Source organism: Ricinus communis, chromosome 5 (genome assembly GCF_019578655.1).
Source record: "Ricinus communis isolate WT05 ecotype wild-type chromosome 5, ASM1957865v1, whole genome shotgun sequence".
In the NCBI taxonomy this organism is placed as follows: Eukaryota; Viridiplantae; Streptophyta; class Magnoliopsida; order Malpighiales; family Euphorbiaceae; genus Ricinus; species Ricinus communis.
Genome location: NC_063260.1, coordinates 5,654,048 through 5,669,423, shown reverse-complemented (window position 1 = coordinate 5,669,423; position 15,376 = coordinate 5,654,048). Strand labels below are relative to the sequence as shown.

Genomic DNA, 15,376 nt, shown 5'->3' with positions numbered 1-15,376 from the left:
TTGCCTAATCTTCTGTAGAAGCAGAATATGTTACAGTTGTTGCTGCTATGAACCAAGTAATTTGGCTTAGGAAAATCTTATTAGATATGGGATTGGATCAAGTAGGAGCTATTGTAATCATGTGAGACAACAAATCAGCTATCTATATGGCAAAGAATCCAATTCAATATGGAAGGACTAAGATGTAAATGTAAAATATCATGCAATTAGGCAAGCTGAAAAGAACAGTGAAGTTAAAGTGATGCATTGCAATTCAAAAGAGCAGTTGGTAGACATTTTAACTATGGCATTACCAAGGATGAAGTTTGAAGTTTTAAGGGAAATGCTTGGAGTCTCAAAGAAAAGTCTCCAAGAGGAGGGATGATGCAGTTGATATTTTGCTTTGATACTTTAAGTATATGTAATCTTATTAAGTCACTTTTTGCTTATTTTGAGGGATATATTGGGATAATTATACTAATGGTCATTTAACTTGCACTAAGTTTATTTTGGTCATATAACTTTTTTTGTTTCATTACAGTCATTTAACTTTAAGTTGAGTAATAGATTGGTCACTCATTTAAAATCTGGTGGCTTATTCATTGGAAAATAAATCTCTATATCTCTTAAATCTACAACATAAAATCTCTAATTCTATAAAATAAAATCCCTAATTCTGAAGCTTTGAAGCGAAATATTGAATTCTAATTCTCCAAAATTGATTTCAGTGGACTAAAGTAATAGACAACTAGGAGAAAATACAATCATATATTATAAATTCTACATACTCATTATTTTACATTAGCATTAAGATTTAATTGATTTGGTGGTTAGGCACTTATTTGATATTAAAGTTCTTGCACCAAATAGAAACTAATCACACATCCTCAAATAGACATGTGAACATGTTAGAAATAGAAAGGAAATGATAGGGGTATAAAGCATAAATGATATCATAACTATGTCTCTTATATCCATTTAGTAGCTCAACTCAATAATCACACAAAATGGTACCCTAAGTCACTATTAATGAATCAGGTGAGGATAGCTTTATACTTTCTGGTCGTTTTATGTTGATATGGCAACCATATTCTTTTTTAGATTCCACATCACCATTAACTTGTACATAATTAATCCTAGTATGTCTAAAAATTCTAATCCCCTAAACATAATTGCCAGGTGTGAGTTCAAGATAGAAGAGCTAAGAGAATGTTCAACATATAATTAGGATTAGTTATGTCCAAATAATAGGTGATATGGTAGTTAGTGAGAGAATCTAGCTACCACAACTTAAGTCATTGTTGGTCAGTTGGGGTACTATTTTTTGTGATTATTCAGTTGTGGTACCGAATGGATATAATAACCATATAACTTAGCACCATTTATGCATTTTAATCGAAATGATAGCTTAAATACAAAAAAGTACAAAAACATTACTAATTTGTTGGTTGGATACTCTTCGCTTTTTTTATTTTTCACTTTCTTGCTTTCTTGTTTATTATTATTATTATTATATTTTTTTTAGTTTAAAAAGAAAACTTGTTAATTTTCTAAAATATGTGTTAGTCTAACATTGGATGTTTTAGGCATGTCATTATTTTAACAAATTAAAGTACTAGAATTTAGATAAGTGACAAATATGTTAACCAATTTAAAATTAAATGACTTAATAAAATAAAAAAATATAACCAAAATAAAATTTAATATAGAATTAAGTGACCAGTAGTATAATTATCTCGAGATATATTATGGTTGTAAACTTAAAGTGAGATTATGTAATATGTAAGTTAAGGTTCAGCATAGCTGATTAGGTAGCTTAAGTATGGTCTTTTGATGGTCTTAAGCTCTTTATAAAAGAACTTTGTTTTCGTTATGTAATATGAATGAAAAAGGAAGTCTTTCACCAAAAGAAATAAAATTTCGTTGAATTTTGCTTAAAAGCATTTTAGCTCACTAGATTATGAGGTTAGCTCCTAAAGTTGAAAATTATATAGAAATATAAGTTCGTGCATAAAATTAATGAAACTCAAAATTAAGAACATAAAATAAAAATTAATTTTATATATTCAAACAATAATATTATAGTAATAAGATAAGTCAACAATTCTAACATTGACTCAACTCTTTTTTGTTATATCATTTCAATAAATTTGGTTGATAAATTGAAATTAATTTTAAAATATAATGCTAAAAAATTTTAAAACTTATCTTTTAGATTTGATAACAACGACAAAATATAAGTTTTTTTCACAATTAAGTCTAACAACAATAATAATTGAAAAGAATAAAAAAATAAAATGATTGAAGTAGAAAAATAAAATTATTTAGATCAAAGGTTTGTTGGACTAAACATTAAAGCGATGAATAGTACATACTTAATAACTACCAGTCTTTGGTTTCGAGACTCATAGAACTAAAGAGCAAACAAACCATGAAACACCATACAGAAAATACATATTATAAAGAAACTAATAACCAGCAAGTTTCATTAACTTTTTCCAAGCCGGACGGCTAGAAATATCCTCCCACCAGGCGTTCACTTTCTCCCTATCTGTCACCAAATGCCCTAATCCAGCATCATTGACAAGGTATCTAATGGCAGGCAAATGGCTTAAATCAGCAAGTGTGAAGTAATCTCCAGCAAGGTATTTGGTCTTGGACAATCTCTTCTCGTAGATGTCGAACACCTTCTCTAATTTTTGCTCGCAGTTGTGGACTAATTTTAGGTCCCCTGGCTGTCCCATTCGCGGAAAGATCACTAGTTGAAGCACCAGGTTGTACACCAATTCGTTGAAGTTGTGTGCTTCTACTTCGAGCCATTGGTCCACTATTGCTCTCTCTTCCAGTGTTGTTCCTAGAAGGTTTGCCCCACGATCTGCATATTTCGTTGCGTAGTACCTTGCTATGGCTCTCGATTCTTGTGGACAATTTTCAAAACAAGTGAAGACAACTGTGTTAGAAGTTGGGTTTTCATTTGGCATTGGCATAGTTGTTTGATAAATATGTTTTCTTTTTTCCCGGTTCATGCAATCCTTTTATACTTACCATAAAAGTAAAATTTACCTAATATGGACTCCCATCTTTTAAAAGCTAATGTTTTTGTCGTTTGAACTATATGTCTAAGTGTAATAATATGGACTCTCATCTCTTAACAGCTAATGTTTTTGTCATTTGAACTAAATATCTAAGTGTAATAAGAATATTGTTTGCAAACATTATTGAATTTTCTGTATTAGCCATAATAATCAGACCCTTAATTGGTAAATTTTCTTCCAAAGAAAATTCTGCCTTCAATGCCAAAATGATAGTTTGAGACATTCGGGTTCAAATCACAAAACCGGAATGTTCTATTTATTCTCGAAGGAGATGGAACTTTCCAGAGAAGAGACTGGGTGATTGTCAGATTGGGAAGAAAATTAAAGGGTTAGGATTCTTACCAAAAAGCTGAAAATTTCCATCCTCTACCACCGGGACTTGCCCAAATGGCTAGTATTAGAAACAGAAAATGATATCAGAAAAAGCAATAAATATGCAGCTATCGGATTGTTTTTAGCTTACAAGAATCACTCTTTAGATACCAACATGAATTTGCAATTTTTCACCAAGTCACCTTTTCATTTGAACAAAAAAGAAAAATTACTTTAAAATTTCATAAAGAAATGTACTGTTGTTCATAAGCTTCTATATTACGAAGTAAGTTTTTTGATAACTACAAGACTATTTGATAATCCAACTTCATTTTAAATTTTTTAGAATTTATTAATTTTAATATGCTTTGATAACAATATAGACTCAACTTAAAATTTTCATTCAAGTCTAAAATCACTTAAATAGTAAGTTAAAATAGTTAACTTAATTTATACTTAAAATACTAAGTTATTAATTTCTCTATAACTTTTCAGTGGAGTGACATCTATACATTTATTATATCTTTCATTTCTGACTAATTAACCAAAAAAATATTTATTTGACTTTCGTATTTTTAACATGTTCTTAAATTAATTTAAAATTATTTTCATTATATGATTATAATTTTTAATGTTTAAATTTTTAATATAATTTCAAATATATACTTAATAGCTAAATCTTAAAAATTCATATTACAGTATATGATATATGTTCAATAAATTTTTAATAGATAAGATTTATTATTTAAAAAATTCAGCATTTATTACATTCATCTTTTAAAATTCAACACTTAAATTTTATATTTAATTTTCAGTTTTATCATATGCCAAATGACTTAAGGACACATTGTTTCACTGTAACTGTTGGGAAATTTGATTGTAAGGAAAATAATAATTCAAGAAGAATGTATGAAGAAAAATCTCATATATATGCAAAAGAAAGAAAAGAAGAAAAGAAGAAAAGAAAAAGGACCTGTTTGAGAAGGAATTCAGATCGCTTATGCTCTCCAGAATCAAGATCAACATGAACAATTTCGAATTCAACATCTTTCTCCAAAAGGCAAGCCAATACCCTTTGTGGGCAAGCAGCATGCACTGAACCATACACTTTAACTACCATCTTCTCTAGCCTCAAAACAAGAAAAGTTTTTCAGGTCCTAGGCCTTTTCTTGGCCAATTAGGATCAACACCCTTACTTTTATAGCAGAAAGAAAAAAGAAACGTTGATATATTTTAACCCCCATGTCAATTATCAACCCAACCCCCTCCATCCTCCATTCCATGATGCAAAAACTGCCATATCCTATTGTCTGGTCAGAGCAGAATATATATATATATATATATATATATATATATATATAATATAATATAATATAAAGTAATGATGGTTGCAGTAAGATTAGATTAATAGTTAAATTACCATATCTTTAATTTACTCACAATAAGACCATCACAGGGACTGATAAGAAACTGACTGGGTGAGTTGCTTCACTATGGGGGTTGGCACAAGCCAATAAATACTCAAAATGGTGGGTGGAAGAACATTAGGCTATTGTTCTTCAGTGTCGCCCATCAACACTAGTCAACGAACTTTTATTCCTGTCAAAATATTTTATTTGGTATAATAAATAATCGGTACGTGTATGTATATAGAATATTTAAGTAGCATTTTATATTTTACTATTTACCTATTAGACAAGTTTATTTATTAAATCGATAACAAATTATTAAATTTTGGATTGAGTCCGCTCCTAATGGATGGATATGAATATCTAAATTAAAGAGTACAAATAACTATCAAATGGTAGTTACCATATAACTTCCAAATAGAAATTTCATAGAAAAATTCTCTATGTAAAGAGAAATAAATAAATAAAAAGAAAGAAAATTTCTACTTATGTTTGAAAAGTCAACACAAAAAAAGGAAAATTTTCTCTCTTGATTTTTTCTACATCAAAATAAAAATTTGATTATGAAATCAAAGATATTTTTTGTTTATGCTTACATTATACAATTGGTAATTAATCTCTGATTCAAATCGCTTCCGTTTTCAGAGTATATAAATCAATTTATAAAACTGCTCTTATAATTAATTGAATCTAATGTTATATTTGATTGAAATTTATAAAAAAATTCATTTCATTTGAGAAATAGGCATGAAAGAAAAAGCAAAATAGAAATAATTAAGTTAAAAGAAATATTTTGGTGTTATAAAACATATTAACTTCATAATATATAATTATTTAAAAATCCTACCTATTTTATTAGAATTTAGTTTAACTATAACCAATTCCATATAAATTTAATTAAATAAAATTCTATATTAACTTTCACTTCATTCAAAGTACATAAACGTCACATAAATTTTATAAATTTCACTTAAACACATTCGAAATTAAACACCTAATTGATTATATAGCACATGTGTAACACATACTTATTAAAAGTTAAAGAAACCTTTTAATAACCTTTTAAGATAACCACATCAGCTATTACCACGTCAGCTTTTCTTTTTAAGATAACCTTTTAAGTCCTAATTTAGTAAAATATCTTTTTGACTCTAATTTCCTTTTAAAAAATTAAAATCTTTATAAAGTATTATCTTGACCCTTATAATTTTTTTTTTATTTCATAATTTTTATAACAATACTTTTCAATTTGATCTCTTAACTTTTCATTTTTTATAACAGGTTGGTCTTTAATATTTGTGCTGTAAAACACCTTAATCATTGATAGAAACGACACTTCAGTGATTTTGATCGATTTGTTGAATACTTTGAAGTAACAGTTAACTAATAGAATGTACATGAATGTGAAGGATGAAAAGTGTAATTATGAGAAAACACAAGACCAAAGTGCAATAAGGCAAACCTCAAAAAGGTATTTATAATTTTTCTTATTAATATGTTCTTAATTCCACACTAAGAATTAAATTAAAATAAATAGATTTAATTATAGAAAAAAATAATTAAGAATAAAATTAAATTATCCTTATATAGATATTGTAATATTTATTATATGTCTATTCCAGTACAAGGATAAAATAGGAAGAAAATATTAATATTGCATTAGATATATAAAAGTAACAATTAAAATTTTTTTATTTAAAAAAAATACGGCTAATATGGAATGGAGAGGGTATGATATTAATAAATAAAAAATAATTTTTAACATGAATTGTTGTCAAAAAAAAAAAAAAGAAAGTCTTTTATGCTTTGATTAGCTTGTCATCAAAATTCATAACCAAGGCAGAGTAAGTTTAGTTACTTTCTCCGTCCAATTTTGATAAATCATTTTTAACTTATACAAAAATTAAGAAATTCAATATTTTTGATCATTTTCTTACTAAAATATTTTTAATAAAATTTTAGTGTAACATACAATTTAAATATTGATAGAGTTATCAACATATCTATGATTTTTGAGATTCAAATAAAAAGAGTTTTGATTTCGAACTCAATATAAATTTTTATAGTAATCCACAATTTTAAATTCAAAAACGTATGAATTATATATATATATATATATATATATATATATATATATATATATATATATATATATATATATATATATATATATATATATATATATATGTTAACTTCAAAGGTTGGTATCTTAATAGGCATATTAAGTTCATAATCATAACAAAAAGATGATATCACTAATAGGATGTTATCCTCCAAAAGTTGGGTAGACTAAGCTTATTACAGATAGGCCAAGTAAAGAAAATTTAGACAGAGCTGGGGATGAAGGAACTTTGCATGATCACCCATTGCTATGCAATTATCTTGTTCAATTAGGGGTTTCATATAATGAAAAAGAAAAATAGATTTATTACCCTTACAACATAAAATATAAGATTTAAATTTAAATAATAATTGTAACGAAATATAATGATATTTTTATTTATTTTAATAATTATAATGAATCTTCAATTGCTTGTGTTTTGATTTCTTGTAGTTTTATTTAATAATTGGTCTGATATAAAAAGTTTGAATCAATAAAGATTGGAAAACCAAATTTAATGAATTACCAATAAATTTAGATGTCAAATTGCATTTTGATCTAAATTTTAAATTTTCAAATTTTCTCCCAATGTTCTAAAAACGCATTCTAACAGAGTGTTAAATACATTTTAGAAGCATCTTGGCCCGTTCTGGAAATTAAAAATTATAAAATAATTCAACAAAAAGAAAACACAGGTCAAGCAATTCAAGTATCCTGTCGAAGAATGTGTCAAACATGCACACTATTACTTTTAATGCTTCAATTTGCAGTTCCAACCAGCAATGAACCTTTTAAACTTTTCAGACTACAACTTCTAATAATCTGCACTCAATTGACACTTCTTTTATATGTTTTTCATGTTACCAGAGAAGCATCGTTGCTTCCACTTTATCAGTCTATAATGTACCTTGATCCTACTGTTATCAGTCCAAGAAGCTCAAAATCTGCAACTGAATGTGCAGTCCATTCCTTAAAATGAATTGAATTCACTATTCTTGCTTTGAATGAATACTTGCTGCATTATAACATTTGTTAATGTACAGATTATGATCCTTCTTTTGCTCCCAATTTTTCTGCTGTATATGATTTAAACAAATTGATATTCAAGGCTCAATATCTATGCCTTTGTCAAAGAAGGCAGTCTTGCGGGCCCAACAGCTGATCTTGCATATGCCATTGGCAAGAAAGCTAGCTTCTTGGCTTTGCCTACATAAGCTCTCCTTGTGAAGTTGTTATAGTCATTTGCTTCGATCTCGTCTAGTATTTGCCGGTATAGCAGTAAGGACGCCCAGACCTGCAGCCGTCCAGAAACACGTCATTACATGCCACTATTTGGATATGTAAAACAAGAACCGAAATTATTAACAAAACTATGAAAAGATGAGAATATTGCATGTATCTGAACTGCATGCCAAAGAGAGTACAAGCACACCGTGCTACCTATGATCGCTACCGACTCCCAGCACCTTAGCTAAGGCGGCAGCATAGTACCATTAACCAGCATAGGGTATTTGCAAATGCAGGTGCTAATAAGAGCAAGACACGTGGATAAGTTTTATGAACAAATCTGGTGTGAAAGCCAATTGTATCTTGACTTTCAAGCTTCCTTTCTTTTGTTCTGTTGTTTTATCAGGGACTATCATAGTGCTATTAGCATTTGATGAAAGGTTGTTGATTATTTACCGGCCATCTACTTTCAGCACTCAGTTCAGTCACTCCTTTCTCCGCCTCATTGAAGAACATCCGTGCTCTCTTTATTTGATTTTTCATGAAATTTCTCCATTTATCTGTCACTCTTCCAGCAAATATGTCATCGTCTGAAAGCCCTGCCTGCGCTAGCTCATCCTGTGGTAAATACACCCTTCCTCTTCTTGCACTGGGAAGAAAGCGCAGAATAAAAATTAAAAGGCAAGAACTTAGAAAAGAATGACTAACTGTTAGATGAAAATATGCAAATGAGTATGGATATGACAAGAATCAGTCCAATGAAGACAGATTCCAATTATTTATTCTACTGATTACAAGGTAGAGACAAAACATAAACAGTCCAACACTAAATACTGGATACAAGAAACTGCATTGTCAGAGAAACCGTAATTTTTAAATTATAAAACCTTTTCATATCAGAATTTCATGTTCTTTTAAATGAAGCACCCAAGTTTTTAGTGTAAGTAATAATGAGACTTGAAATTTGCAGTGTGAAGCAGTCTGTACTTACTCCTCTCCAACATCCCTAAGTATGTTGGTGAGCTGGTTTGCTATCCCTAATGCCAAGGCAGCATTGTAAACACTCTCAGTTGCTGCTTGTGATTCAGGTGCAATCCCCATGACTGGAACACTCATTAGTCCAACAGTCCCAGCAACATAATAACAGTAAAGATAAAGCTCATCAAAGTTCTTATATCTTGATTTCTTCAGGTCCAACCTCATTCCTTCTATCATATCTTTGAATGGCTAAAACAAAAACCAAAAGAATCAGCAAGAAAATTCACAGGCATGCCGTATATTCAAATGTAATAAGAGAAATAGTATCATCACATTAGAGTTCACCTCAAAAATACAGAAAAAGATGTTCTGGTTAAAGGGTACAACTGAAATGATTTTGAGAAGAAAAAGAAATTACTTTCAGTATCTATTAGTATGATTTAGCATGAAATACTGAGAGATTGACAAAGTGAGTAACCTGGGCTGCCTTGATTTACACATGAGCAGCAACTTGCAAACCCAACTTCAAACAGCCCAGCTTGGCCATCAAAGCAAGATTGCTAATTTGTTCAAATATTTGTTTAATTTTATCAAGATTTTGAGAAGGGAAATATATATTTGAAATTGATGTAGAACAAATATGAGAAACTCAAAAACCAGGAAAGCAAAGTTGAGTAAATTTTCGTTTTCAATGATGTCAAAAATGAATGCTAAAAATATTAATCAGTCACTGAAAGCACTAAAGGAAAATTCAAGCGCACAAGGTTAACCCATTCACATATTTTCTCTTGAAGGAAATGATCTTGATTTTATGTTACGAATGATGACTAGAAGATTAAGTCCAGTTCAATTATAAGCTCTCAATTATTTAAAAGTCACCGCGGTGCAAAACAAATTTACAATCGGTGATAGAATGACTAACAAACATGATTCATGTGCTAGCTAAAATTACTTTCCAACAAGACTTCATTTGAGCTCAAAAATATTGCCTAACCTGAATGTCAACAGGAAATTTGGCAACAGTATCTGCCAAAGCAGCATCCAGCATATCAAATGGACGACCTTGGAAAAGATCTTCTAACCGTGCCTCCCACCTATCTAAAGCTGTTGGAGTTATGTGCGAAGCATTAGGCCCATCGACAAGCTCATCCGTCCTCCTACACCACACTACAAATGCAGAGAATATCATAAGAAACAGAAAAGCAAAACATTCATTTTTCTATGTTTACGGATTTTTAAGTTGGCAAATAATATCTAGAAACTTTTCTCCCTTGATCTTCAACAATGAAAGACTATAAATCTACCTATCTTACGACTGGAATCTGATGGTACTGACACTTGTTCTGGTTTGTGTAGGGATTATATCCCCACACGATTACCAGATTGTCCTCATAATTGTTCAATTATGAAGTCAATTTATCTGAACTTTTCAATGAAAGCAATTGGTATATCCAGTTTCTGGGACCATTCAGCCTGTGGTCAGTCCATCTTATTATGGCAGAATCTGCCAGTTTTCCTATGCTGCAGTTTATCTGTTGAAACCACATAGAGGAGGTTTGGTTAATTTCTTGAGACAATAGCAAATTTCACCTTCAATGTAACACTCAATTAACAAAATTAATCTTGCAAAATGAGGCATTGATTTGGTCTAGAAAGTTCTGTACCTCATACATTTGTTTCTGAGAAGAGGAAGCAATGCCCTTCCCCTTCCTTATATTTAGTGACCAATTCAGAAATCTTACCAGACAGCTGAGACCAAATCTCAACTTTATCAACATTAGGAGAAATGCAGATAAGAGGAATGGCAGGAGGCTGTCCCTCAAAACACCTCCCAAAAACTGGTAATTACTATTTTGTATTGACCTCAATGTTGGACCAATATAAAGAATTTATAGAAGAAGCCCACTTTTTGATTGCTACAAATCCTACATAGTACTTTCTACAAAATCTCAAGTTCATCTTTAACATATTAATTCATGTCCAAAACATTGTCTATCCATAAAAGCACTGAAGAATTCAGATTCCTAAAAATAAAAGTGCCATTCTTATGATTTATGTTACACATTATGCGGATTCCAATCAGTAAGATTGGTCACATGGCACATGAAATTACATGGCCTGTCACACTAATTTAAATTAATTTTTCCTCTGTAGATCCAAGATTCCATGAACTACTAAACAGTTATACTGCAGAATACCTTTTTTTATTAAACTTCCAAATTATTTACTGATTTCAAAATATCATCTTCCAACCAATTTCAGAGTTTAATACATCTAATTTTGACTATTGGGTAAGATTAGAAATCATCTCCATCCAACTTCTCGACTCCCTTTTAAAAGAAAACAAAAAACATGAGCAGTTGTTTCTATTCATTGAAAGGAGCACGGCTTAGAATCGAAGGTCTTATCTCACTCACCATATATTGCCCAGATAGCTCTTCGCCTTTCCGGTGTCATTAGCAAAGTTCCTGAGAAAGTAGAAGCAAATGAAACTTCAATTCCAGAGAGAGAGAGAAAGAGAGAGAGGAGAAGGCGAAGGAGAAGTAGTATAAGAAGACTAACCCAAATAAAATGTTTTCGCATACTCAGCACAAACTTCTCCACATCTGTCATAAGCATCACTCAACAATCCCAGAGTTCCAGGAAGAACAATATCTGGTTTCACATCAAGATCACCGCTAGTCCTCAATTGCCTTTTAATCAAAGCTGCTTGCTTCACCACCACATTATATACCTTCTCCTCAGAAGAAATAGCCATTTCTCCAGCTGAGCTAGCTACCATGCTAGATATCAGAGGCAATTTGCTTCCACTACCTGTGCAATGATTCCTCAAATCAATATTCACAGAACTTGATTTCCATTTCTGCTTCTTATCCTTCTTTTCTCTTCCCTTAAACATCAAATTTCGATCGATAAAACCAAATTTTGATGAATCTAAAACCCTGATTGAATGGAGCAACCCAAAAGAACTGGAAACCTCTGTAGTGGGGTTGGCAATCCATAGTAATGCTACAGTCATGTTCAATACCAAATCTTCTTTTTGCTATATATTTGAAATTCTCTCCTTCTACAATCAAAATTTACTAAAAGAACAGAAGGCAACCCACTTTCACTTTTTAGAAGCAAAGATCAAAAAGCAGCTCTCTTTAAAGAAAACCAACTCTCAACAGCAATGGGGAGCTCTTTCAAAGCTCTCTGCAAGTAAACCAAGATATCAAAGTTAGAATCTTTAACACCAACAACAATTATAACATCTAGAAAACTGAAGTGGAAAAGCAATTCAAGAAGAACTCACAAAATGGGATCTTTAAAGAAAAAAGTTTTGAAGTTCTTAGTATCACAACAACAAGAAGAAAAAAAAAAAGAGGGAAGCTTTAGGTAAGTGTCTATGACCAACTTTATTCATTTGCTAGTCTATTTGTTCCACTAACTAATTGGATTAGGCTCTTTACAAACAGTTGATTTGCACTTTTTTATATCCCCATAACAAAAATATAATATAATTATCACAAAGAATGCATTACATAAAATTAGAGAAGTTACCCTGTTGCTGTTTAGAACCACTCAAAGAAAACCCACCAATAAATCAAGACAATTTTTTTAAATTTACAATATTAAATAAAAACTAACGGCCACTAAACTTTCCTATCTTCCAGGCCATATGAAACGTTTCTTTTCTATTTTTCTTTCTTGTCTACTAGCTTTTTAAAATATAAGAAAGTAATTGCTTTTTAATTAGTATTTCTTGTTTGTTTCTTGACAAAAAAAAGAACAAGTTGGATCCGGATGGCTGCCTGAACCCGGACTTTGGTTTTGTATGAAGATGAATGCTGCTGTTTCCAATTCTATGGCCCCTATTGTAAGAACAATTTGTGTTTTGTCTTTTCCAGTTAAAAGATGTGGTAAAATGATTTTTAGAGTTCAAAAATTAAATTATAATTATCACTAATTTATTTATCTATTCTTTACAACGTCTCTAATAAATTATTATGATGATAAAATATTATTTAAAAAATTTTATATTCATATATTTAAGATTTCAACCCAACAAATTGAAACTTCTCTTGTTATTTCTCACATTATATATTCAATTATTCCATTACCAATTTTAAACATTATGACCAAAGTATTTATAGCTAATTACAAGTTAGTTGGACAAAAACATGCAAAAACCACTTCCTAATGCGCTCTAACTAGGTCTCGCGCCTTGAACCGGGTTCATGACAAGAGGTGAATGATATATTTTAGGTGCTGAATCGGTCTGTCTTTTTTACGACTATTTGGATTTCTCTGAAAAGCCACAATCCTTTGAGCCGAGTCAGTCTATAGAGCGAGTGAAAATCGGAAATACGCTCAGTTCGTACCATCAAGCACTAGTGAAAATAAGTTTCGGCCTGTTGAAACCCAAGAAAATCTTATTAATTGATAAATAAAAATTGATGAAGATGATTTTTCTCATATTTCTATCGTTGTGTATAGTCGATGGAGTGAAGCCTCCAAGCTGGGAGACCTTTAGGATCTGTTAAAACTCAAAAGGAAATTTATTTGCAGAAGCTTTCGAAAGTTTACTCTGTTCAGTGAAGGTCGGTACGGAGAGAGTCTTTCCGACGGCTGTTGCTAAAGAAACACTTAAGGATCAAGTGACCTAACTTGATGGCAAGGTCGACCATTTGGGCGAACAAGTGTAGACTATGGTAGAAAAGCAGTAGAATCAGGAATCGTGAAAGAGATTGAATGACTTGGCAAGTAGCAGATAATAGTAGATTCCACTTTATCGGCGATGGTCTGTCTCAAAACGGAATATGTAAGGGATTCCCTACTTCCGGATAGAAAGGAAGCCCCTTACTCAACCTCTATAAAAAAGTAGTCTCTCCTTTTAATAATAATAAGGTAAGCCGGCAGAATTGCAAATCCTATCTTTCCTTGAAGTAAGTCCAAAGCCAAAAAAAAAAAAAAAATCTTTAAACTAAAATCTACCTCAGCAAGGAAGGATGCATCCTTCAAGAATTCCAGGCTAAGAGCATAGCTACTCGACCAGCCCTTGAACATTGACCTCAGCCATTGGCGGAAATTTCGCTCACATCCGATCCTCAGTTCTTGTTCATCCTGTATGATCGTGTGACTTTAAATATTCATAATTTGAGTTTTATTCGTTTCATTTTAAAAATTACGTCCTTGTGATATAAAATTCTTTAACTATCATTTAACTATAAAATTTCAAACATATTAGTTATTTTGCCTTAAAAAGTTGAATTATATAAGGTAATATTATTTTAATTTTTATTAATGTCGCGAGTTTAAAAATCTAAATTTGATAGTAACATTAGTTAGAAAATAATTGAATAAATATTTTTAATTATAATAATTAAGTCAAATTCGATTCTAAATTTTTTCATCTATCATTACTGATATTCGTAAAAGATATCTAAAAAAAAATTATTCTATTATTCTATTAGTTGTGGATCTTTATTAAATAAAAATATATGTTAAATACATATTATATTTTTGAACTTATATCGACTAGTCAATTTAATATTTTATTTTTAATTTAATTTAATAAATACCCGAGTTTTCTTTTTATTTAATTATTTTTACTTTTCAATTTAATTTAAGATGTATTTGAATGAAGACACATGTCAAAAAATATTAAAATATTATAAAAAGATAAATTCGAATGTTTGTTAAATTTAAATAAAAAATTAAAATATTAAACTGACTAAATGATCAAAGTTCAAAGGTATAAATATATATTTAACTTATAATTTATCATAAAAATTATATATAAATTTATTAAATTTAAAAGTTAAATATTTAAATTTTAAAATTTATAATTTAATAAATGAAATCAGCAAATATTAATTAACTGAAGAATTTTATAATTATTTCTAAAGGGGATCATACATAAAATTTGCCTTAAATATTAATAATATACAATTAATAGAATTAAAAAAAATATCCTTAAACAGAAAATAAATAAATTATATATTAATATATTAAATATTAAAATAAGGTATATATTATTATAACTAGCGTGGCCTTAGCCAGACCCCATAATGTCCAGTAAGCAATCATATTAATGAATAGCCGAAAGCGGGCCGGAGAATGACCCGGAAGATCCGGGTAAGGGAGTGAGACGAAATACGGTCCAGAAGCAATGCATTGACATTGACGATAGGAAAAAAAGGAAGGGAAATCTTATCAGGGGAACACGTGGCGTAACCACCCAATCAACGGAAGATAACCTTATCAAATGGAAAGCAGTAAAGATTGGGGTG

At 30.2% G+C, this 15,376-nt stretch overlaps 2 protein-coding genes across 3 annotated transcripts; both read right to left on the bottom strand.

Moving 5' to 3' along the window:
* Positions 1-2,264: 2,264 nt before the first annotated feature.
* On the bottom strand, positions 2,265-4,636 carry LOC8276579 (glutathione S-transferase F11). The gene is made up of 3 exons (XM_002532928.4): positions 4,360-4,636; positions 3,417-3,465; positions 2,265-2,896 (listed from the first exon to the last, which is right to left on the bottom strand). Exons 1-3 carry the CDS (start codon positions 4,504-4,506, stop codon positions 2,448-2,450), a joined length of 645 nt encoding a protein of 214 aa, XP_002532974.2. The 5' UTR covers positions 4,507-4,636; the 3' UTR covers positions 2,265-2,447.
* A 3,194-nt stretch (positions 4,637-7,830) lies between these two features.
* LOC8276580 (phytoene synthase 2, chloroplastic) lies at positions 7,831-12,794 on the bottom strand. Of its 2 annotated transcripts, none has more exons than XM_015727693.2 (7): positions 12,645-12,794; positions 11,664-12,296; positions 11,519-11,569; positions 10,096-10,268; positions 9,115-9,350; positions 8,580-8,772; positions 7,831-8,190 (listed from the first exon to the last, which is right to left on the bottom strand). In XM_015727693.2, the coding sequence occupies exons 2-7, from the start codon at positions 12,118-12,120 to the stop codon at positions 8,014-8,016; spliced, it is 1,287 nt and encodes a 428-aa protein (XP_015583179.1). In that variant the 5' UTR covers positions 12,121-12,296; positions 12,645-12,794; the 3' UTR covers positions 7,831-8,013. The 2 variants fall into 2 exon arrangements, with proteins under 2 accessions (XP_015583179.1, XP_015583180.1); XM_015727694.2 differs by lacking the exon at positions 12,645-12,794 and adding an exon at positions 12,397-12,557.
* Positions 12,795-15,376: the final 2,582 nt, after the last annotated feature.